The sequence below is a fragment of the Enhydra lutris genome, unplaced genomic scaffold (genome assembly GCF_002288905.1).
Source record: "Enhydra lutris kenyoni isolate GAN:26980312 unplaced genomic scaffold, ASM228890v2 scaffoldscaffold77, whole genome shotgun sequence".
Taxonomy (NCBI): Eukaryota; Metazoa; Chordata; class Mammalia; order Carnivora; family Mustelidae; genus Enhydra; species Enhydra lutris.
The window spans coordinates 6,308,508-6,334,296 of NW_019154161.1; the positions used below are offsets into that span (position 1 = coordinate 6,308,508).

Sequence of the window (25,789 nt, forward strand, 5' to 3'; positions counted from 1 at the left end):
AAAAATGTATAAAAGTATCCTATTTAAAAATTTTATTAAGTTCATCCCCCCCCCCCAAAAAAAACCGTTTAAAATGTTTGGAGGAAGAATCCTGCAAGTAACCTTGATATAAGCACTTCAAGTGCGAAAACATTCCTTGAAATACTGGATATCAAGCAATACTGCAATCTGAAATTACGTGAACTTGGCTGTCCACCCTGTGGGGATTGGCTCCAATCCTTTGTCCTGTCTTAAACAGGATGAGCTGAATTCTTACCATGTGGTCTCTTGCTATACAGTATACCATCAGTTTAAGTTTAGCACTGTGTGTGTGTGTGTGTACACATGTATGTGCACTTTAAACGACAGTACAAACTGAAAAACAGTGTTTTTGGTTACACTGCATTTTACATAATTGACTTTTTACTCCTGCCCTGTGTGTTAAGGCAGAGTTTTACTGTAATATTTGCAAAGTGTCAGAAAGGGTTACTAATGAAAAATAGTTTCTTAATAAATGTCAAAATTATAATACTTTGGTTCTTTAGTCTCCATATTGACATCAAAGTTCTTTTGATCTGACTGATTTCTAAGAGTTACAGTGTTTGTCCAATACAAACCTCCTTAGGTGTAATCTGTGATGCTTTTGGAGGGCTTTAATTTTATCAAATTCTCCATCCCTGTCCTCCCACTCACACAAAGAAAGGAAAAATCTTGAATTTTTCTGAACATCTTACAAAATGTATTGGTTATTAAGATAGGATTGCCTTTTACTTGCTAGTCTCTATCTTCCAAAAACAATACATTCTGTTGGTGGGTTTGAAAAATACACAAGTTTGTTAGAGCAGAGTCATACTATATATGTACACGTGTATATATAGTGTATGTACACCATATATAGGATATGTAGTATTTCCAGGTGGGTATGCACATTTTACATACATGCATATATATCTATGGAAATACTATATATATATGTAAAATGTGCATACCCACCTGGAAACATAGAATAATAATTTATGATAAAGCAATTTTAATAGAAAAAATTGTAGAATGTGGGTAATTTTTTAAACTGGAAATAGGTAGGTGTTTGAATAAATTTCTCTAAATTCCTACCAAATGGAGTTACAGAAAGTAAGGAACCAATCTAAAATGACAAAGAATCATGCATACTGTGCAGTGAAAATGTGATTGTACCTTCATAATATCCAGTTATTTAAGTCTGTATACATATGTGTTCAAACACATACTTCATAGATGTTGTATGAAAGATTACTCATCATCATATATGCAGTGGTTTTCTCTGACAAGCAAAATTTTGGCTTTGTCTTTTCTTTTTTGTACTTCATTTATAGCTTTTTTCAACTAACGTTTACCAACTTTACTGAAGTAATAAACTGCTGAGATATTATCCCCCATGGTTAAGAACCCAAATGTGTTTACTCTATTTCAGTAGGTGGCATTATGGCCAAAACTAAAGAATAAAATCCCTGAAGTTAATTTTCAAAATTCCCTGGGTTTGGGGGGATACAGTTAAATTGGGTGTCAGCACCCTTATCTTTCTGTGAAATTTCTTTAGGTCTCAATTTAGCCTAGAATGCCCTAGTACAATTCAGTAGTGTTATAAATTGGTGCATTATAATTTTTCTTTTTCTTTTTTTTTAAGATTTTATTTATTTATTTGACAGAGAGAGATCACAAGTAGGCAGAGAGGCAGGCAGAGGAAGAGGGGGAAGCAGGCTCCCTGCTGAGCAGAGAGCCAGATGTGGGGCTCAATCCCACGACCCCGAGATCATGACCTGAGCCGAAGGCAGAAGCTTAACCCACTAAGCCACCCAGGTGCCCCTGCATTATAATTTTTCTATTACATTTCCCTCATTGGATGAACAAGGTGACCAAAGTACTCACTTAACCTGGCTTCCAAGAGGCTAGTTCAAGTTGCACTATATCATCAGAAATCAGGGTTTCTAATGCATTTCTTTACTGTCATCCCCTACAAAGGTAGGTCATGAGAGCTCATGGTGGTTTTATCATTTAGGGTGATTTTAGTTTTAAGTAGTGAAAAATGTAACATAGGGACACCTGGGTGGCTCAGTCATAAAGCATCTGCCTTTGGCTCAGGTCATGATCCCGGGGTCCTGGGATTGAGCCCCCGCACTATGCTCCCTGCTCTGTGGGAAACCTGCTTCTCCCTCTCCCACTCCCCCTGCTTGTGTTCTCTCTCTTGCTGTGTTTCTTTGTCAAAGAAATAAAATATTTTTTTAAAAATGTAACATAGAGTTGCCTAAACCAAACATATTTCTCAGCTCATATAAATGAAAAGATCCTGGCAGGGTAAGACTTGGGTCTGGGTCAGCCAAGGAAGTTTGTTTTGCTTTTAATTCTCTCACTCCTGTCCTTTGGTGTGAATTCTTGTCTTTAGATTGGTCAGAAGATGGCAGTATTACCTTTTTTGCTCATAGCTGAGGGAAGAGAGCTTCTGTCTCATTTTGGGGGTTATGTAGTCCTAGCTCCCCCAAATGCATAAAATCTGTCCTCTCCAATCCCCACTCAAAACTGAGACTAAACCAAGACAATAAAGAATATCTCTCTTTCCCATAAACAGGCTGGCTTGCTCCTAGCATTAAGCAATAGCAGGCAACATTGGGAAAATGGCAAGAACATAGACAGAGAATCCTGCGGCAAAAATAGGCACAGGTACACAGGGATGGCCAAAAGCTGAGGGTGAAGAAGGAACATTGAGAAAAATACTCCAGCACTCCAGCCCCTACCCTAAACACCAGGTAACAGAAAAAATGTGAAGTGGTGTACTGAAGATAACTATTGTAACAGCAGAATCTAATTCCAGATTGGTTCATCCTAACATCCTAGCAGAACAGCAGTGCCCGGTCGCAGACAAATATAGTACTTACTTCAGTCTCCACTGTTCCATACATGCTATTTGGCATGCAATCAAAAAAAAATTACAAAATGAAAAGAACAGGGGTGTCTGGGTGGCTCAGTGGGTTAAAGCCTCTGCCTTCGGCTCAGGTCATAATCTCAGGGTCCTGGGATCGAGCCCCGCATCCGGCTCTCTGCTCGGCGGGGAGCCTGCTTCCTCCTCTCTCTCTCTCTGCCTGCCTCTCTGCCTACTTGTGATCTCTGTCTGTCAAATAAATAAATAAAAATCTTTTTAAAAAAAGAACAAAATGAAAAGAATAAATAATCCTCTGCCAAGCAGCATTAGACTAATTAATAAAACACACATTGAGATGAGCATATTTTGGAAATATCAGAATTTTACATAACTGATGGATGTGTTGAGTGCTTCTGTGAGAAGGGCAGACAATATACATGAACAGATGGGGGGATTTCAGTAGAAATTAATGAAGAATCAAATAGGAAATGCTGGAAAAGAAAATGTATCACAAAGGATGCTTTTGAAGGATTCATGAGTAGGCTCAACAAAGCTGAGAAAAGTGTCAGAACTTGAATATAGATTAATTGAAATCATCCAAACTAAAACAAAAAGTGTGAAGAACACAGAATAAGGTATCAAAGAACCATGGGAAAACTTCTTTATGGTCTCATATATGTGATGGAAATCTAGGAAGAGAGGAGAGAAAGAATGAGAGAAAAAAAATATTTGCAGAGATAATAGCAGAGAATTTCTCCCAAAATAATACCAAGACCTCTGCCAAATCCCAGAACCTCTGAGTACCCAAGCAGGATATAAAAACAAAAAACAAGAAAGGAAACTTGATCTATTATTGCCAAATAGCTAAAAATAAACAAGGCAAAGGAAATGCTGATGGCAGAGAAAAAGGACACATTACATACAAAGAACAGAGATGAGAAAAAAAGCTGACTTCTCACCAAAAACCATTCAAGCCAGAGTCAGAGGAGTGGTATCTTTAACAATCTGAAACAAAATAGTGCTAATCAAAAATTCCTAGCCCAATGAAAATGTTTCTCAAAAAAGTGCAAAAATAAATATTTTCAGATAAATAAAAGCCAATAGAATTCACTACCAGCAGATAAGTACTATAAGAAATAGTAAAGGAATTTCTACAGAATATTATACCAGAAGTAAATTCGGATCAAAAGAGAGAAGAAAAGAAAAGCGAAAGAGAAGGAAATGGAAAGAGAAAGAGATAGAAATTGAGACAGAATGAATAAACGAACTTTGAAAATGCTTAAAATCAAGGCAAATATAAAATAGTTTTTCTTATTTTTAATCACTTGAAAATATTCATTAAGGCAAAAATGTGAGCTGTTTTGTGAGTTTATAGCATATACAAGAAGTAAAATGTGACAATACCATAAAGCAGAGCAGAGAGGAATTGGAAGCTTGCTGTTCTACTCTACATGAATCCACATAATATTAGAAGGTAGACTGTGAAAAATTATAGGTGCATATTATAAGCCCCAGAGTAACCATTAAAAAACTTAAACTGGTATATAACTAATAAGCCAGAAGTAGAGACAAAATGGAATTATTTAAAAAAAAAAAGACTCTATCCAAAAGCAGGAAAATTGAACAAATAACACATGGTGGAAATAGTAAACATTAGCATGATGTTTAAATCCTGTGATATCAATAATTACATTAAATGTAAATGTTCTAAACACACCACTTAAAACAGATTGTCAGAATGGATAAAAAAGCAAAACCTATGATATGCTTTATGTTTTCTGTAAGAGAAACTTTTTAATATAAAGAGGTAGGTAGGCTAAAAGACTAAGGATGAAAAAAGGTATGCCATGCTAAAACTAATCAAAAGAAAGCTAGACTATATTCATACCAACAAAGAGTTCATACAAGGAATATTAGCAAGTAACATACAATTCTAAATGTGTATGTACCTAACAAGTGTTTCAAGATTCATGAAGCAAGAACTGATAGAAACCCACAAGTATATTTGGAAAATGAAATAGTTCCCTTAGTAATTGACAAAACAAGACGACAGAAAATCAGTAAGGATATTGAAGACTTGAACAACATTACCACCCAGCTTGACTTATTTGCCATTTAGAGAACATGTCATCTAATAGTGGTTGAATACACTTGACTTTCAAGTGATTTGGAACATTTGCCAATATAAATCGTATTCTGGACCATAAAGCAAACCATACCAAACTTAAAAGTAAAATCATGCAAAGTATGTTCTCTATTCCAAATGGAATTAAACTGTATCAAGCAAGTGATACCTGTTACCAACCACCAGGAGCAGCAGTTCTAGAATGTCAACCTAGTGCATGGCTTCCAGGTGTCAAGGTCCCTGAAAATATTGGGAACAAGCTTCATATTAGAAACAACTTTATGCTGATAAAATTAACAATTTCAACAAAATGTATGAATTCCTTGAAAGACACATATTATCAAAGCATACACAAGAAGTGAGCCTGGATAGTCCTAATATCTCCTAAATAAGTTGAATGTATAGATAAAAACCATCTAGCATTTTAGCTAGGTGTTGTGTGCAACTGATGAATCACTAAATTCTACCTCTAAAACTAATAACTTGCTAAAGTAATTTATTAGTTCTACTAGCTTTTTTGTTTAAATTTTTAAAAAAGAAAAAACCCATCTAGCAAAAAAAACCTAGGGGCAAATGGCTTTACTGGCAAGTTCTAGCCAAATACGTCAGGAAAAAAATGATTTTCATTCTAATCAAAATCTTTAAAAAATTATAGACACGATACCTGTCATTTTATGAAGCAGCATTACCCTGATAACAAAATCCAACAGTGACATTATAAAAGCAGAAAACTACTAATATTCTTCATGACAATAGATGTGGAAATTCCCAACAAAATATCATTTAGCAGTTTCTACAAAGGATAATTCATCACAAGTGGTATAGATTCTGAAATTGCAGATTGTTTCAATATACAGAAGTCAAACTGTCTAATTCAGTTAGAAGGAGAAGAAGGTTTTGATAAAATTGAACATCGATTCATGACTTAAAAAAAAAAAAAAAAACCCAAAACCTAGGAATTAAAGGGAAACTTCCTCAAGCTGATAAAGGCCATGGCAAAAATATTGATAGCATCATTTTTAATGGTGAAAGATTGAATTCTTTTTTAAAGTTTTTATTTTAATTCTGGTTAGTTAATATAAAAAATAAAATACAAACCACTAGAAGGGAAAAAAAAAAAAGATTGGATCCTTTCACCTGAAGTTTGGAAACAAGGCAAGGACTTATACTCTCACCACCCCATGTCAACATCATATGGGATGTAGTAGCCAACACACTAAGGTGAGAAAAAAAAAGACAGGAAAGGAAAAAATAAAACTAATTGCAGAAGCCAAGATTATGCAGAAAAGTTCAAGGAATTAACGAAAGAACTAATAAATTAGTTTAGCAAAGTCACTGGATAAAAGACTAATATACAGAATCACTATACTTGTTCTGAAGTATTGGAAATTGAAATCAGGAAAGAAAAAAGCAGTACCATTTACAATAGCACCAAATATATAATATGGGGGGGGATGAGCAGGGGACATGAGTGTGTGTGATCTCTATGCTGCATATTACAAAATACTGATGAAAAAATTAAAAGATCATTCAAACAAATAGACATGAGTTTCTCATAGAATGGAAGACTCAATTTTGTTAAGCAATTTATCCTAAGTTGATCTATAATTGCAACACAGTCCCACTCACTATTCCAGCAGGAGTTTTTGCAGAAATTGACAAGCTATTTCTAAAATCTGCAAGAAGCAAAGAAAAATGAACTAAAAAAATAAAAAAGTAAAACAATATTGGAAGATTCACACTATCTGATCTCAAGACTTAACATCAAGATAGTGTGGTATTGGTGAAAGGATAGACACATAAAACAGTAGAACATAATAGAGTCCAGAAGTAGACCCAAATATATGTGGCCAATTGACTTTTGACAACTGTGCCAAAGCAATTTAATGGGAGAAATAATCTTTCAGCCAAGTATTCAGGAATAATTAAGCATCCATGTGCAAAAGAATGACTCTCAACCTATACATCATACCATATGAAAAAATAACTCAAAATGGGTCTTAGACCTAAATGTAAATCCTAAACAGTAAAAAGTCTGGAAAATGTGGGATAGTTTTCTTTATCACCTTGAGTTATCACAGAGTTCTTGGCATGATCCATATAAGAAAATTGATCAGCTGTACTTCATCAAAATTTAAAACTTGTGCTTTTCAAAAGACACTGTTGCCCCAAAGATACAGATATAGTGAAAAGAAGGGCAATCTGTACTCCAGTGTTCGTAGCAGCAATGGCCACAATTGCCAAACTCTGGAAAGAGCCAAGATGCCCTTCATCAGGTGAATGGATAAAGAAGATACGGTTCATATGGAATATTATGCAGCCATCAGAAAGGATGACTACCCAACTTTTGCATCAACATGGACGGGACTGGAGGATATTGTGCTGAGTGAAATAAGTCAAGCAGAGAAAGTCAATTATCATATGGTTTCACTTACTTGTGGAGCATAAGGAATAGCATGGAGGACATTAGGAGAAGGAAAGGAAAAGTGAATTGGGGGAAATCGGAGGGGGAGAAGAAGCATGAGAGAGACTGTGGACTCTGAGAAACAAACTGGGGGTTTTGGAGGGGAGAGGCTTGAGAAGTTAGGTGAACCTGCTGGTGAGTATTAAGAAGGGCACATATTGCATGGAGCACTGGGTGTGGTGCATAAACAGTGAGTCTTGGAACACTGAAAAAATAAAATTAAATAAAACAAAAACAAATGAATGCGTTTAATTGGATTTGAGTGTGGCACTAGCAGGCTGCTAAGCTAACGGTCCCAGCTTGCTATGAAGAAGTAAACAACATAGGGCCAATACACAGGGGCTGTCTTTGGCTAATTTATAAAATCGTTCTCAAGTTGGGTTCTTATCATTCGGGACTCTGTCTGGTGTTCCACTGCTTACATACAATATGAGTTTAACTATTCTTTGTGATTTTTATGACAGTACAGCCTAACTGAAAATTATTTTTTTAGCCTTTCAGTAATAGGATACTACATAACACTTGAATCTTTTGTCCCCACTACAGTGTTAGAGTAGAATTTTAATATAGCACTTAGAAAGTGTCAAAAGTAGTTACTAATGACAAAATTGTCATAGTAAACTCAAGCAAGTAAAGTCAATCAATTGGTGATTGCTTTTTTTATTCTGCATAGTTTCATTGAGGCTTTGATATTATTTTTTTAAAAGATTTCATTTATTTATTTGTCAGAGAGAGAACGAGAAAGGGAACACAAGCAGGGGGAGTGGGAGAGGGAGAAGCAGGCTTCCCGCCAAGCAGGGAGCCTGAGGCGGGGCTCGATCCCAGGACCCTGGGATCATGACCTGAGCCAAAGGCAGATGCTTAATGACTGAGCCACCCAGGTGTCCCAAGGCTTTAGCTATGATTGTATTCAGAGTATGGTAGCATTTCTTCCATCAACATTTCAGGTAGGATTATGTTGAACTTCAAGGATAGTAGTTTTCTCAAGTTCCCTATCAAGTATTCTCCTTCCCGATCCCCAAAGGAAAAGATTTTTTAAAAATTATTAACATTTGGTTATTTAATTTTTCTTTTAAAAGTAGGCTCCATGCCCAGCATGGATCCCAACATGGGGTTTGAATTCATGACCCTGAGATCATTCCTGATCTGAGATCAAGAGTTGGACACTTAACCTGCTGAGCCACCCAGGAACTTCTGGTCATTTAATTTTCAAATGTATTCATTATTGGGGCAAGGTTGGCATCTTTACACACTTTCATCTGTGGGTGCCAGTAAAAACATACACAGACATTGAAAAGGAATTGGCCAGTATATTTTAAACTGTTTAATGTGTCTCTCTTAGATCTACAGACCTTAGAATAGGAAATTTAAAACAGAAAAGATAAGTATCATATCAATGATGTCATTGAGCTTTTACAAATGGATATAACAAGGGTTCATCAATAGATTCTGAAAAGAATTGGTATATCCCTGTAACAACAAGGAGTTGTTAAAGTGATGGCATAAACATAACAAAACATGGGGCACCTGGCTGGCTCACTCAGTGGAGCTTGTGACTCTTGATCCTGGGGTTGTGAGTTCAAGCCCCACGTTAGGTGTGGAAATTACTTAATAAAATCTTAGGGGCGCCTGGGTGGCTCAGTGGGTTAAGCCGCTGCCTTCGGCTCAGGTCATGATCTCAGGGTCCTGGGATCGAGTCCCGCATCGGGTTCTCTGCTCAGCAGGGAACCTGCTTCCCTCTCTCTCTCTCTCTCTCTCTCTGCCTGCCTCTCCGTCTACTTGTGATCTCTCTCTGTCAAATAAATAAATAAATAAAATCTTTTAAAAAAATCTTTAAAAACCATGACAAAACATAATGTAATTTACAGAAAACAGGTTTCAGTCTTCACGGATTAATATAAAAAATATGTGTGTATGTGCATATACATGCATCAGATAACATGTGCAGGATATCTCACATAAATAATTACTTGTTCTGATAAGGAGGATTTTATGTGGCTTTCTTCTTTTAGATTTTGCAGTGAATGTCACTTCACCAAAGCAGTAAAGCTAGGTGAAATGGGATATCTGAAATTATCAAGTAAATATTAATCTTTTCTTAATTTCAGTTTTGGATTGTCCATTGCTAGTGTATAGAAATTAATTTTTTATGTTGATCTTCTACAGTCTTGCTGAACTTCCTCATTAGTTCTAATAATTTTAAGTTGACTTCTTAGGATTTTCAATATATAAGTTTATCATATGCAAATATAGTTGTAGTTCTTCCTTTCCTATCTGAATGCCTTTTTTTCTTCTTCTTGCCTACTGGTCCTGGCTAGAAACACCAGTACAGTGCTAAAGTAGCAAGAGCAGATATCCTTGCATTATTCCTGAAACATCCAGTGTTGGCTGAATGTATTTTCTTCACAAATGTCTTTTATCCAATTGAGGAAGTTTCTTCTATTCCTAGTTTATAGACTCTTCTTAAAATGGTTTTATCGTTAACTGCTTTTCATGTGTTTAAGGAGTTAATAATGTGGGTTTTGTCCTTTATTCTATCAGTGTGGTACATCACATTAATGATACTCAGATGTTAAACCAACCTTGCATTTCTGAGATAAATCCCACTGGTCATTCTATATAATCCCTTTTATGTACTATTGGATTAAGTTATCCAGTATTTCATTGAAGATTTTTACATATATATTCGCAAGGACTATTAATCTTTAGTTTTCTTGTGATATCTTTGTTGATTCTGTGTCAGAGTAATACAGGCCTTATAGAATGAATTGAGAGTATCCCTGGCTTCTGTGTTCTGGGAGAGTTTGTGAAGAATTGGTGTTAATTCTTCTTTAAATATTTGGTGGAGTTCACCAGTAAATCCATGGGCCCTTTTGTAGGCCTTTGAGGCTTGCCCCAACCTGACGAGGGCTTTTCTTAGCCATTTCTCTCTCTCTCTCTGGTTCTCTCTGTCAAGCCTCTAAGAGGTATTCTCTTTCTATTGTTGCTCCCATGGAGGTACTAACCTCCTCTTAATTCCTCTTCTCCAAAATCTCCCTTATCTTGAACAATGATCTTGGGCTTGAACTCATCCACACTCTTTCAAACAAAGCCAGTCCCTTTAGGGAGAGCTGCAGAGTTCTCTGTTCTTATGGTCTGCCTCTCCTCCTGGGCAGAATGTTTCACACTTCTCTGGGTCTGGGGGCTGGGACAGCGACCCTCCTCTCTATAAGCAGGGTATTATACAGAGATAGGAGCCCTTGGTTTATTAGCTAGCCTCTCCTGAGGTAAGACTTCTGTCCCATGAGCAAGCTGGGGCAGGATCAATCAGGGTCCATTTTTCTGGTCTGCCACACCTGGAGAAGAACCTTCACTCCAAGTGGGGACTGAGTGTGGAAAGGAGTCCCAGACTTCTCAACCGTGCTTGCCTGGAATAGAGCTTCCGCATCATCAAGCTGGAGGGAAAGACGAATGATGTTAGCCTGTCCCTCCTGGGTAGAGATGATAGCCCTATACTGGGAAATGGAGAGAGAAGGTCTTCTTGGCCCTACTTGCCTAGAGCAGAGCTTATGTCACACTGAGTTGGGGGATTCAGTTAGAGGAGGTGATTCATGGCTGACAATGCATGGATTTTCTCCCTCTGCCCCTCCCCCCAAAATAAATAAATCTTTTTAAAAATATTTGTTTAATGAAGGAACAAATGGAAAAAAGTAAGTACCTCAATGCCCCAAGTCTATAATTCTTGCCAGACTTCATCATTCTGGATATTTGCTCTTTTTAAAAAAAATTTCTTCCTTGCTTCCTTTCAAACAATTGATTTAAATTTAGTTATTACATAATCACAGTTAGAACTGGAATGTATACACCTCTTGGGCACAGTAAAACTTCTCAGACCTTGACATCAGACTAGACTCTGACATCCTCACTTCCTCACTCTTGAGACACTCACTGAGGCTTTTTCCAAGGAAGAGGAAGAAAACTCTGGCTCCCTCACCTGCGCTATAGGGAAGCTAGCAATGTTATTCACCTACAGGTCCCAGCAGCTGTGGGCTGCCTCAAAAGATACAGGTAACTGGGAATTAGGAGTAGGGGGAAGAGGGACCCATTCAGGACTCCTATTCCTGTATTGTGCCTTTCAGGTGTCTTGATTGCTTTTCTATTGGCTTGTGCCTCTTCTTATTGACTTGTGAGAGCTCTTTTTATATTTTTAATATAAGCCCTCTGTCAGATATATGTGCTGCACTTATCTTCTCCCAACCCATGATTTACTATGTCTATGGTCTTGGTGAAATTAACATTTTGTCACTTTACTGTCTTATAACCTGTTTTTTTTTAAAGAAAAAATTTAAATGCATATAATATAATGAACCATTATATACTTATTACTGAGTTTTAACAAATAACTATTCATGGCTAATCTTATTTTATCTCTATCTCCACCTGCTTTTCCCAACCTGTATTATTTTGAAGCAATTTCCACACATTTCATCTGCATGTATCTCTAAGAGATAAGAATTTTATTCTTAAAACATAACCACAATACATTCTCTTCTCCTCTATTTCTTTTCCCCCTTCTTCTCCTTCTCTCTGCCACAATGCATAAAACATTCCTTGACATCATCAAATATCCAGTCAGTGTTCCTGCTTTCCCAAATGTCTTAGAAATAGGATTTTTAAAGTATTTTTGTTCACTGTTAAAATGAGGTCTCATAATGTTTTGTGATGAACAGATGCATTCTTAATTTGAATAGGGTCTAATATAGCAATCTTTCCTTTTATTATTAGGGAACTTTATGTACTTATTAACTTTTCCTACCCTGAGACCATCAAAGTATTCCCCTGTGTTATTACATGGTACAATGACCTCTCCTCTCATTCCAACTACCCAGAGGTAAGTCAGACTGCATATTTTAGGGGCACAGTCCTCATAAGACTTCAAGTCCTCACAAGAACTGTAAGTTCATGGACTCCATTGCCACCCTTACTTCTGACCAGCTGACCACCAACCCTTCAGGTTGATAATTCACTGTAACCACTTACAGACCTCAGGAAAACACTATATTTATGAATTACAGTTTTGTTCTAGCAAAAGTATATAAACAGAACCAGCCAAAAGGAGAGACAAATAAGCTGAGGTCTGGGAGGGACATGTTGCCATCTCAGCAAACAGATGTGTGACAATACTCAGAATATTGCCAACTAGGGAAGCTTACCCAAGCCTCAGTGTCTGTAGACATGATTGATTGAATCATTGGTCTTGTACCTCAATCTCTAGCCTCCTTTCCCCCTACAGATTAATATTACCCAGTTCGAATCCCAACCCTCGAACCACATGGTTAATTTTTCTGGTGTGATCACCCCCACCCTGAGTCATTCCATCATCATAAACTATCTAGGGGTTCCCCATAACTCATCTTTGCAGCATAAACTAGCAGGTATAGTCTGAGGAAACCCCCCCCCCACCATGAATAAGAAAGATTCCTATCACTCAGCAGATTCTAAAGATTTAAGGCCTATCTTCCAGACCTGGAGACAAATTTCCGCCAAACTACTTATTACACAGGTGCATACAATTTAGAATTGTCCTATGGTCTTGGTGAATTTAACATTTTATCACTATGAAGAGTCTCTCTAGTAATGCTTTTAAAGTGATTGTATTGATATAATTCACATATTATAAAATTCACGCTTCTAAAGTATACAATTCAATGGTTTTCAGTATGTTAATAGAATGTGCAACCATTATTCTCACTCCAGAACATCTCCATCATTCCAAAATGAAACTCGATCCCTACGCACAGTTATTCCACATTCTGCCTTCCTCTCAGCCTCTGGAAGCTACTGATCTACCTTCTGTCTCTATGGGTTTTTCTATTCTAGACATTTCATATAAATGGAATCATATACTATGTAGCATTTTGGGCTGGTTTCTTTTATTTAGCATGTTTTCAAGGTTCATCCACGTATCAGTACTTCATTCCTTTTTATGGCCAAATTATATTCCATTGTGTGGATAAACCACATTTTACTTACCTATTCATCCGTTGATAGATACTAGTTCCACCCTTTTTAAAAAAATATTTTATTTATTTATTTGACACAGAGAGAGAGAGAGAGATCACAAGTAGGCAGAGAGGCAGGCAGAGGGAGAGGGGGAAGCAGATGCCCTGCTGAGCAGAGAGCCTGATGCGGGGCTCGATCCCAAGACCCTGAGATCATGACCTGAACCTAAGGCAGAGGCTTAACCCACTGAGCCACCCAGGCGCCCCTCCACCTTTTTGGATATTATTAATAATAGGCTATGAACATACATATGCAACTTTTGTGTGGTCTACCAATGCTTTTTTGCCTTAAAATATATTTTGTCTGGGGCGCCTGGGTGGCTCAGTGGGTTAAGCGTCTGCCTTCGGCTCAGGTCATGATCCCAGAGTCCTGGGGTCGAGCCCGATGTCTGGCTCCTTGCTCAGCGGGGAGCATGCTTCTCCCTCTCCCTCTATCCCTTCCTGCTGCTCATGCTCTCTCTCCCAGACAAATAAATAAAATCTTTAAAAATATATATATATATATTTTTTTGTCTGATATTAACATTGTATTTTAAAATTTGTCAAAATGATTTCAGGCTTAGGATGATATCTTTTGTCCAAAGAGGATATTCACTTGACTCTCAGATAGCTGAGGGCATTAGCAAATTCAGGATTCTTTTTCTATAGCTTCAAGGATATAGCTAATTTGGATTTGGGCTTCAGATCCCTGCCAGGGCAGATCTATGGGCTATTTACTCTTTCCCCTAGGTGCAGTGGTTCCTGATATCCAGTACAAAATATAGGAGTTTTAGGGGCACCTGGGTGGCTCAGTGGGTGAAGCCTCTGCCTTCAGCCCAGGTCATGATCTCAGGGTCCTGGGATCGAGCCCCGCATCCGACTATCTGCTCAGCAGGGAGCCTGCTTCCCCCTCTTTCTCTGTCTGCCTCTCTGCCTACTTGTGATCTCTGTCAAATAAATATTTTAAAAACCCCAAAATATAGGAGTTTTATCAATTACCTACTTTTGGCAGGTCCTGGACTCAAACTTTTATAACCCTACACCCATGACCATGTCAAAGATAAGAGTCTTGCTTCTCAGCCTTACTGTTTTCAGAACTGGCCTATGCCCCTGGGGGGAAAAGTAGCTCCCAGTAACCAGCTTTCTGTCTAGGCTTCCCTGATCTCCTGAATTACAGGCTTATTCATTCTGTACACATTGTCAGCTTACCGATGCTTACCAATAGACTTTGTGTGTGTGTGTGTGTGTGTGTGTGTGTGTGTGTGTGTGTGTGTGTTTCTAAGCTAATAAGAATTACCTATTTTACCATTACTCAAAATGGAAGCCTCTGTTATACTTTCCAATTTGGCAGTCCTTTTGTCTTTCCTATAATCAGACTGATCCTGTTTAATATAAGAAACTGCAAAACAGATATTACCAAACATTTTTACTTTGGGGAGAAGTCCTTTGATCTTAAAATGGTTAATCCTTAAAAAGTTTCTTTTCTTTAAAACCATTATTTTTCACATATTTGCTGTTATTTATTTTCCTATTCAGAGGAACATTGCCCAGGATTTGAACTGGTTTCAGTTAATCTTTTTCAGATATTTCTAGTATCATCCATGGCTTTTTGGCAAAAGAGATGTACTTTAATCAGGACTGTAGATTTACAGGAATTGAATCACTATGCTGTACACCTGAAACTGATATAATAGTGTGTGTTAACTAATGGAATTAAAAACTTTAAGGGGCACCTGTGTGGCTCAGTCGGTTAAGCGTCTGCATTTGGCTCAGGTCGTGATCCTGGGGTCCTGGGATGGAGCCCTGTGTCAGGTTCCCTGTTCAGCAGCGGGTCTGCTTCTCCCTCCACTCCTCCTCATGCTCGTTCTCTCTCTATCTCTATCTCTCTCTCACTGTCTCTCAAATAATATCTTGAAAAAAAATAAAATAAAACTTTAAGAAATAGAGGTGCCTGGCTGGCTCATTCAGAAGAGCACGCAACTCTTGATCTCAGGGTCATGAGTTTGAGCCCCAAGCTGGGTGTAGAGATTACTAAAAAATAATATTAATAAACTTAAAATAATAAACTTTACAGCAACACATAAGATAGAGAAACAAATTGTTTAATGACACAAAAAAATAATTGGAGAGATCCCAGATGTGGGACATCATGACAACTGACGCGATTCCTCAGCAGGCCAAAGGTCTGAAAAAAGGAACAGCAGGATAGTATTCAAGAATAAATGTGCCTGAGCAGATAAATAGAATGAATGGGTTCTGTTTGGACATTGACTTAAACAAAGCAGTTATGAGAGATTTTGGACGTGAAAAATTTGAATAGGGCTTGGGCATGTCAATTATCAAGGCAATTTCTACATACTAAGTAAAACAGAATCGGAAGGATGAGTTTACTGCAAGCCTTTTGACCTGCAAACCAGGAAACTCGAGGCTACAGAAACAAAGAATTCTGAGTTGTTCACAGGCTAAGGGATATTTATGGGATAAATATAAAAGTCATTTGGCTTTTTTTAGTTCATTGGTTGCCTAGTCATCTTTCTTACTTGAATCAGGGTAGCGGAGTCAAAGAAAGGAGGTCCAGAGATGGCCATGAACAGACCTGGCATTTGGGAACTGGCTAGTATCTTCTGTTGATTTCTGAGAAGAGATGTACATTCCTTCAAGGTTAGGTTATAAGTTTCCTTTTTTGCACTTGCATTCACCAGCTCCATTTTGTCCCTGACATAAAAGACTCCCATTTTAGTCTGTTTCTGCAACCAAACTAATGTGAGTTTGCTCCTTGGTGAGTTAGAGGTAGAGACTACACTGGGTGGAGCTGTCACGCCAAGGAAATTTTGTTTGCAGCAAATAAGGAGATCACAGGGACTAGCTTCCAAAGCTATGACTCCCCCAGCAGGGATGAGAGGTTTCTTTTTAGGGGTTAGGATGAATATTCAGCAAAGGGAGCTTCATCGTTGTATGCAAAGGTGGGCCTAAGGTTGCGCATGCTCTTTAAAAAACATGCCTATTATGTAAATGAATCTTGTGCTCCTCTAAGGGTGAAGACTTTAGTGGAATAATGAAGCAGAGGTAACTGTTGGACAAGGGTATGGGACTATGGGCATGCTCTGAGAGCCGGTATAAACTGGATGAGGTCTTGAGCTCTTCGTCCTGGGTAAGGAACACAGGATCTTGTTTGCTTTTGAAAGAGCACTGGATGGGACACCGGGGTGGCTCAGTCTTAAGCATCTGTCTTTAGCTCAGGTCATGATCCCAGTGCTCTGGGATGGAGCCCCACATGCTCGGTGGGAGGCCTGTTTCTCCCTCTCCTAGTCCCCCTGCCTGTGTTCCCTCCCTCACTGTGTCTCTCTCTCAAATAAATCAATAAAATCTTTAAAAAGAAAGAAACAAACAAACAAACAACACTGGAGTTCAACTGCTGGTTTATTTTCTCTGATATGGTTAGGCTATATCCTGGACTGCTAGAGACTTAGTTTTTGCATTCTCATTGTTCCCTTAAAAATCCACAACTACTGAGGTTTTTGCATTTCTTTGTAATTCTGACACCTCCTAGGAAGTTTCGCAAGAGGTGTGCTAAGGCAAGTAGAGCCAGTAGGACGGGGATAACAGAAAACAGCTGGGGGCCTAAAGTAACTTCTGTCATGAAAGCCATATTTCCGCTTTCTTTTTCTGGAGACCCCTGACTGAGCACAGTTCTACAGGTAGTGGGAGATGTGAAGGATTTATTGGTAATTATTACTGAGTGTGATAATGATACTGTGGTTTTGAAATAAAATATTTTAAGGAAATATTTACCAAAGTATTGAGGAGTTAAAAACACGATGTCAGGGATTTGTTCTAAGATTCCGTATCTAAAATTAAAAAATAAAAATGATATATGAATGAGGGGCGCCTGGGTGACTCAGTGGGTTAAAGCCTCTGCCTTTGGCTCAGGTCATGATCCCAGGGTCCTGGGATCGAGCCCAGCATCAGGCTCTCGGCTCAGCAGGGAGCCTGCTTCCTCCTCTCTCTCTGCCTGCCTCTCTGCCTACTTGTGATCTATCAAATAAACAAATAAAATATTTTTAAAAATGATATATGAATGAGATGGTTATAACAGTATTAAATTTAGGATAGGAGTATATGGGGTACATTTTACTATTCTTTCTGCTTTTGTATATGTTTGAAAACTTTCACAATAAAAAGCTACAAATACATTTCCAGCCGAGGAAAAAAATCGTGGCTTCCTGGTTTCACTTGGGTTATTCAATCACAAAACACTTTATGTCGGGAGCAGAACAGTACATAGTAAAACTATGTAATGAAATAATCTGAGGCTGAACATGAATTATAAAACAATTTAAATTTTATAAAAAGCACATGCCACAGTATTTTCTGAAGTTCCCTGCAATAGAGCTATTTTCATCTGCCACAACTCCTCCTCCTCCTCCTCCCCTCCCCCTCCTCCTCCTCCTTCTTCTTCTTCTTCTTCTTTTTTTTTTTTTGCTAATAACCTCCTTGTATGGACCATCTGTGCAGCTCCTGGGAACTCCCTTCCATTTACTAGAAGGGATAATGCTCAATTGAAGAATCGTTACATAAAGCCAATTAGATCTTTAAAGTCACTTGAATCGTTTTTTAATACAACTCATTTTTGTAAATGAAATTCAAGATATTTCTCTTTGGAGCATAATCAATGTTTGTATCAACTTTTTGTAAATTCTCAGCTTATTAGGATGAGTAGCTCATGCCACAAAACAGTGTCGATAGCCCTTAGGCGCCTTGTGGACAATAAAGGTGGCAGAGGAGTCAATCACATTCCCCTTATCTCTTTTCCCTTGCCTCCCCACAAGACACACCGCGTGGAGCTTGGACACTGAAGAATGAAACTTCCTAGCTACCTCCCTCCCTTCCTACAATATACCGTCTATGTTGTCATTAGCACGGAGATTCCCGTCCAAGCAAATTTCTTGATTGTTCATCACGGGAACTTCCACAGGTTCCATCAATCTTCAATCTTCCATTAACCTTAAATCTCTTCGAAAGCAAGCAGCAGCACCTGGCACCTAAAAACCCTCCCCGCTCCCCCCAATCCTGGACTGTAGTTCCGTGAACCTTACGTAAACCTAATCAAGTTAGTTGCATTGAAACCAAACTTGCAATTCTCAGTTAATTCCAACCTTGACTTCACGGCCCCGTGGAAGTGCTGTGTCAGCTGCCGGGGTATTCTCCGTCACCGCGATTAGCTATAAACTCCGTTTATTATCGACGGCCGTAACGGTGATATCCAAGGAGCCGACATTTGATGCAGCTTTGAGATCCAAAGTTCTCTAAGGAACTTAGGTTCAGCCTAAGTCATTTTTACGTTTTCCATTTTTAGCACCATCCCCCGACTTGCTCCTGCTAAAGATCTTGGTTAACTTCACCGTGTAAGCTTCAGTTCGCAATTCCTTTCTCATGAGCTTTAAGAAATGTATAAAACAAAAAGAAATCTGACAGTTACAGCGCCAGAGGAAGGACTCAACCTGAATCTCATCTTTGCCCGAACCGGGAGCCAGCTGGTGGGAGGTGCGGTCCCGCGAGCTGCATTCTGGGAAATGTAGTCCAGCAGGTGCGCGAAACCTGAGGCGCTTCCCCTTGGGCATTCTGGGAAGTGTAGTCCAGGAGCTGGATATAGTCGGCGGCTCGGAGGCACTTCCGCTCCAGGAAGGCGAGGTCGGGGCCGAGGTTGCTGGCAGTGAGGTGAGTTAACCCCAGGTCCCTGCGGTCCCTCCGAGCCTTCTCGGCCTCGGCGTGGGGCCAACAGCCAGCCGCCTTCGCTCCCGGGGAAGGGGTGTCGCGGCCGGCGGCGGAGGGCGGGGACGGAGGCAGCGGCGGCAGAGTGCCGCTGCTTGGCGGAGCCTCGGCGTCGGGGCGGACGCGCGTGGCGAGCGGAGTTTGAAGGTCTCCCGCGCTCCGAGTCCCCGGCCGGGGTCGCGGACCTGCCAGCCGGCGCTGCGCCCGCCTCGCAGTAAAACAACGGGCGAGTGGCTTGACATCTCCTTGCCTCGGTTTCCCCTTGGCTAAAAAGCGTTAGTGCCTTCCCAGTGGTGTTCTGAGAATTCAGTGAGATTGGGTAGGAAAGCTAATAATCAGTGCCTGGTGCAGGATCGGACGGGACCGTGAATTCTGTCATCAAACTCGGGCCCCGGGTGGTTGGGAAGCTCCTGAGAGCGCGGCGTGGGCTCGGAGCCCCAGCTGCAGCTCCGCTGGCCCTTCACTGATTTACGTGGGGGGCCGGTCCTGCACGCCTGGACTCATCCGTGACACTTGTTTCGGAAGGAGAGTTCTCTTCAGCCGGACCCTGGGGAAAGTTCTCCGTGGTTTATCCCAGAGAAACAGCCGTGAGCACGGCCTCGCACAGTGCCTGCGGCATAGCGAGTCCTTAACTGTTCCTAACGTGCCGCAGCTGCGTGTCGTTAGTTTCCATGCAGCAGGATTTCTTAGTCTCCGGTTATTAGTCATTATTTGCCTCCGTGCATACGGGAGAAGAAACTTAGTTGAGGCTCTTCCAGCTTAATAACATGCTCAAGTAATTACACCTACTAAAATGGTGTAATGGGGGGGATCATGACAGTTTATCATTAGCAGTACAACAAATTATCTGTGGGATAACCAATCAGCATTAGACTTTCCTAGGGTAACGGTAAGTCATGGCTCTGAATTCTGGGCGTCTTAAAACATTCATTTTTTTGAACAAATCTGCAAGGGAAGTTTTACGAAGCATAATGGCATCTTATTTGACCCTGCAGGACATGGAATACTGACATTACTATGATCCCCGTTTACATGTGACTGGATCGAGGTGCAGAAAGATTAATAACTCTCTAAGAGTTTATGCTGCTAGGAAGTAGGAAGCAATAAATAGAAATGCAGAATTTGAACCCAGCTACTTTGGCCCCATTAAGTTATATTGCCTGTATGTCTCTCATTTCCTCTCCTACCCAGGCTCAGGAGTGCTCTGGAAACTACCAGAAGCACTTATGTTAGGGACTGTTTTTGTATGAAGGCAGCTGACTAAGGGCGCCCAAGGGAAGCTGGAATCCAGCTCCTGTTCTAAGTTCTGCCTGGAGAAAGAGGCACCTTTTCCTGTTGGCACAAAGCACCACACGGACTAGCAGCTCTCATGATGACTTTCCCTTTCACAGTTTTGCCATCCCAGAGCTCTGCCTCTCCCCAGAAGGAAAAGGAGAAAAATGACCAAGTTCCAGGTAAGTTGGGCTTGCCTTCCTAGTCCTTGAAATGATGTCTCATTTCAAAAGATCGGATGCATTTTACCCCTGCTTGGAAAGGGTAAAAGGGCATTCAGGACATTTGCTTTTTATTTCCAAATAACAGTGTGAAAATTAATATTAAAAAGAAAACAACTCCCACATTACAAACCTGTTTACAAATCAGTTTTAATTGTCCCACATTCCTTCTCATTTGAGTTGACATGTCTAGATTTGTAATCATACTAAGTACATTTTGGATTTTTATTTATTTATTTTTCAAAGATTTCTTTATTTATTTGACAGAGATCACAAGTAGGCAGAGAGGCAGGCAGAGAGAGAGGAGGAAGCAGGCTCCCCGCTGAGCAGAGAGCCCGATGCAGGGCTCGATCCCAGGACCTGGGATCGTGACCTGAGCTGAAGGCAGAGGCTTTAACCCACTGAGCCACCCAGGTGCCCCCATTTTGGATTTTTAAACGTAATTTTATATTACCTATAATTTATGATGATGATGATGATGTTAGTCATTATATAATACATCATTAGTTTTTGATGTAGTGTTCCATGATTCATTGTTTGCGTATAACACCCAGTGCCCATTGTAGTGCGTGCCCTCCTTAATACCCATCACCAGGCTCACCGTCCCCCCACCCCCTCCCCTCTAAATCCCTGTTTGATTCCTGGAGTCCACAGGTTCTCATGCTTCGTCTCCCCCTTTGAATTCCCCGCCTTCATTTTTCCCTTGCTTCTTCTAATGTCCATTGTGCTATTCCTTATGTTCCACAAATAAGTGAAACCTTATGGTAATTGTCTTTCTCTGCTTGACTTATTTCACTCAGCATAATCCCCTCCAGTCCCATCCATGTCGATACAAATGGTGGGTGTTCATCCTTTCTGATGGCTGAGGAATATTCCGTTGTGGATCTGGACCACATCTTCTTCATCCATTCCTCTGTTGAAGGGCACCTCGGCTCCTTCCACAGTTTGGCTATTGTGGACATTGCTGCTATGAACATTGGGGTGCATGTGGCCCTTCTTTTCACATCTGTATCTTTGAGGTAAATACCCAGGAGTGTAATTGCTGGGTCATAGCTCTATTTTTGATTTTTTGAGGAACCTTCACACTGTTTTCCAAAGTGGCTGCACCAACTTGCATTCCTACCAACTCTGTTAGAGGGTTCCCCTTTTTCTACAACCTCTCCAACATTTGTTGTTTCTTGCTTTGTCGATTTTTGCCATTCTAACTGGTGTAAGGTGGTATCTCCATGTGGTTTTGATTTGAATCTCCCTGATGCCTAATGATCATGAACATTCTTTCATGTGTCTGTTAGCCATTTGTATGCCTTCTTTGGAGAAGTGTCTGTTCATGTCTTCTGCCCATTTTTTGACATGATCATTTGTTTTGTGGGTGTTGAGTTTGAGAAGTTCTTTATAGATCTTGAATATCAGCCCTTTGTCTGTAGTGTCATTTGCAAATATCTTCTCCCATTCCGTGGGTCGCCTCTTTGTTCTGTTGACTGTTTCCTTTGCTGTGCAGAGTCGTTTTATCTTGATAAAGTCTCAAAAGGTTATTTTTGCTTTTGTTTTCTTTGCCTTTGGAGACATATCTTGAAAGAAGTTAATGTGGCTGATGTCAAAGAGATTTCTTCTCTAGGATTTTGATGGATTCCTGCCTCACATGAGATCTCTCATGCATTTCGAGTTTATCTTTGTGTATGATTTAAGAGAATGGTCGAGTTTCATTCTTCTATACATAGCTGTCCAATTTTCCTAGCACCATTTATTAGAGTCTTTTTTCCACTGGATGTTTTTTCCTGCTTTGTTGAAGATTAGTTGACCATAGAATTGCAGGTCCATATCTGGGCTCTCTACTCTGTTCCCCTGGTCTATGTGTCTGTTTTTGTGCTAGAACCATGCTGTCTTTGTGATCACAGCTTTGTAGTAAAGCTTGAAATCAGACAACGTGATGCCCCCAGTTTTGTTTTTCTTTTTCAACATTTCCTTGGCAATTTGGGCTCTTTTGTAGTTCAATACAAATTTTAGGATTGTTTGTTCCAGCACTTTGAAGAATGCCATTGGTATATTGATCGGGATGGCATTGGAAGTATAGATTGCTCTGGGCGGCATAGACATTTTAACAATGTTTATTCTTCCGATCCATGAGTATGGAATGATGGAATGTTTTTCCGTCCCTCTGTGTCTTCAATGCCTTTTCATAAGTGTTCTGTAGTTTCTAGAGTATAGATAGATCCTTTACCTCTGGTTAGATTTATTCCAAGGTATGTTAAGGTTTTTGGTGCTATTGTAAATGGACTTGATTCCCTAATTTCTCTTTCTACAGTTACACTCTTAGTGTATAGGAAAGCTACTGATTTCTGTGCATTGATTTTGCATCCTGCCACATTACTGAATTGCTGTATGAGTTCTAGTAATTTGGGGATGGAGTCTTTTGGGTTTTCCACATGACGTATCACATCATCTGCAAAGAAAGAGTTTGACTTCTTTGTCAGTTTGAATGCCTTTTATTTCTTTTTGTTTCCTGGTCACTGTTGCTAGGACTTCTAGTACTATGCTGAATGATAGTGGTGAGAGTGGGCATCCTTGTCGTGTTCCTGATCTTAAGAGAAATGCTCTTAGCTTTTCCCCATTGAGAATGATAATTCACTGTAGGCTTTTCATAGATGGTTTTTATGGAATTGAGGAATGTTCCCTCTATCCCTACACTCTGAAGAGTTTTAATCAGGAAAGGATGCTGTATTTTGTCAATGCTTTTTCTGCATCAGTTGAGAGGACCATGTGGTTCTTGTCCATCCTCTTATTAATGTGTTCTGTCACATTGATTGATTTATGAATGTTGAACCACACTTGCTTCCCAGGGCTAAATCCCACCCGGTCATGATGGATAATCCTTGTAATGTGCTGTTGGATCCTATTAGCTAGGATCTTGTTGAGAATCTTGGCATCCCTATTCATTGGGATATTGGTCTGAAATTCTCCTTTTTGGCAGGGTCTGTGCCCGGTTTTGGGATCAAGATAATTCTGGCCTCATAGAATGAGTTTGGAAGTTTTCCTTCTGTTCCACTTTTTGAAACAGCTTCAGGAGAATAGGTTTTATTTCTTCTTTGGATATTTGGTAGATTTCCCCAGGGAATCCATCAAGCCCCGGAATCTTGTTTTTTGGGAGGTTTTTGATCACTGCTTCAATCTTGTTACTAGTTACTGGTCTATTCAGGTTGTCAATTTCTTCCTACTTCAGTCTTGGTAGTTTTATAGGTTTCCAGGAATGCATTCCTTTCCTCTAGGTTGCTTAATTTTTTTGCATTTGGTTGTTGGTGATAATTTCTAAAAATTGTTTCTTCCAATTTTAGTATATGTGCTGCTGAAGCGAACACTCTAAGAATTGTTTCTATTTCCTTGGTGTTAGTCATGATCTCTTCCCTTTCATTCATAATTTTATTACATAATTTTATTAATTTGGGCCCTTTCTCTTTTCTTTTGGATACATATGGCCAGTGGTTTATCGCTCTTACTAAGTCTTTCAAAGAAGCAGCTTCTAGTTTCGTTGATGTGTTCTCCTGTATTTCTGGTTTCTAATTCATTGATCTTTGCTCTAATCTTAATTATTTCCCTTCTTGTGCATGGCTTAGGCTTTATTTATTGTTTTTTGTTTGTTGTTTTTATTTGTTGTTCTTGCTACCCCAGCTCTAAGGTGTAAAGTTAATTTGTGTATTCAAGATTTTTTCTGTTTTTTTTGAGTGAGGCTTGGATGGCTATGTATATCTCCCTTAGGACCACCTTTGCAGTATCCCTTAGGTTTTGGACTGATGTGTTTTCTTTCTCATAAGTTTCCATGAATTGTTTAAGTTCTTCTTTGATTTCCTTGTTGACCCAAACATTCCTGAGCAGAATGGTCTTTAGCTTCCAAGTGTTTGAATTTTTTCTAAACTTTTTCTTGTGGTTGAGTTCCAGTTTCAAAGTATTGTATTGTGAGAACATGCAGGGAATAATCTCAATCTTTTGATATCAATTGAGACCAGATTTGTGACCCAGTATGTGGTCTGTTCTGGAGAAAGTTCCATGTGCGTTCAAGAAGAAGTATTCTGTTGTTTTAGGGAGGAATGTTCTGTATATGTCTATGAGGTCCATCTGGTCCAGTGTGTCATTCCAAGCTCTTGATCCTTTGTTGATTTTTCAGCTTAGATGATCTGTCTAGTGCTGAGAATGGAGTGTTGAGGTCTCCTACAATTAACATATTGTTATCAATATGTCTTTATTTTGGTTAACAGATGGCTTATGTAGTTGGCTGCTCCCATGTTGGGGACATAAATATTTAGAATTGTTAGATCCTCTTGTTGGATAGACCCTTTAAGAATGATATACTGCCCTTCTGTATCTCTAACTCCAGGCTTTAGCTTAAAATCTAATTTGTCTGATGTGAGAATTGCTACCTCAGCTTTCTTTTGAAGTCTGTTGGCATGAAAGATGGTTCTCCATCCCTTCACTTTCAGTCTGGATGTATTTTTGGTTCAAAACGAGTCTCTTATAGACAGCATATGGATGGGTCCTGTCTTTTTATCCAGTCTACAACCCTGTGCCATTTCATGGGAGCATTTAGGCCATTCGTGTTGAGAGTGATTCTTGAAAGATATGATTTTATTGTCATCATGTTGCCTGTGAAGTCCTTGTTTCTATAGATTGTCTCTGTACATTTCTGTATCACTCTTGGGGTCATTCTCCTTTTATAGAAACCCCCCCCCTCTTAATATTTTGTGCAGGGCCAGCTTGATGGTCACATATTCTTTCAATTTCTGCTGCTCTTGGAAGCTCCTTGTCTCTCCATCCATTCTGAATGACAGCCTTGCTGGATAAAGTATCCTTGGCTGCATGTTCTTCTCCTTTAATACCTTCACTATGTCTTTATCAGCCCTTTCTGGCTTGCCAGGTCTCTGTGGACAAGTCTGATGTTATTCTGATGTGTTCCTCCCCCTGTACATAAGAAATGTCCTCCTCCCATTGCTGCTTTCAAGATTGTTTTCTTGGATCTTTGATTTATGAATTATACTATAATATGTCATGGCATTG

General features: G+C 39.5%; 1 protein-coding gene across 3 annotated transcripts in view; it reads left to right on the plus strand.

Annotated features, from left to right (window-relative positions):
- The window catches only part of LOC111160631 (zinc finger protein 235), a 130,766-nt gene that overhangs the window by 75,514 nt on the left and 29,463 nt on the right, over positions 1–25,789 (plus strand). For 2 of the 3 annotated variants that reach the window (XM_022523859.1, XM_022523858.1), the window contains exon 1: positions 20,693–20,707. The exons of the other annotated variant lie outside the window; for it this stretch is intronic. In XM_022523859.1, coding sequence (XP_022379567.1) covers positions 20,693–20,707 — 15 coding nt within the window. Of the gene's footprint in view, positions 1–20,692; positions 20,708–25,789 lie in introns of those variants that run through there. 3 annotated transcript variants of the gene reach the window in all.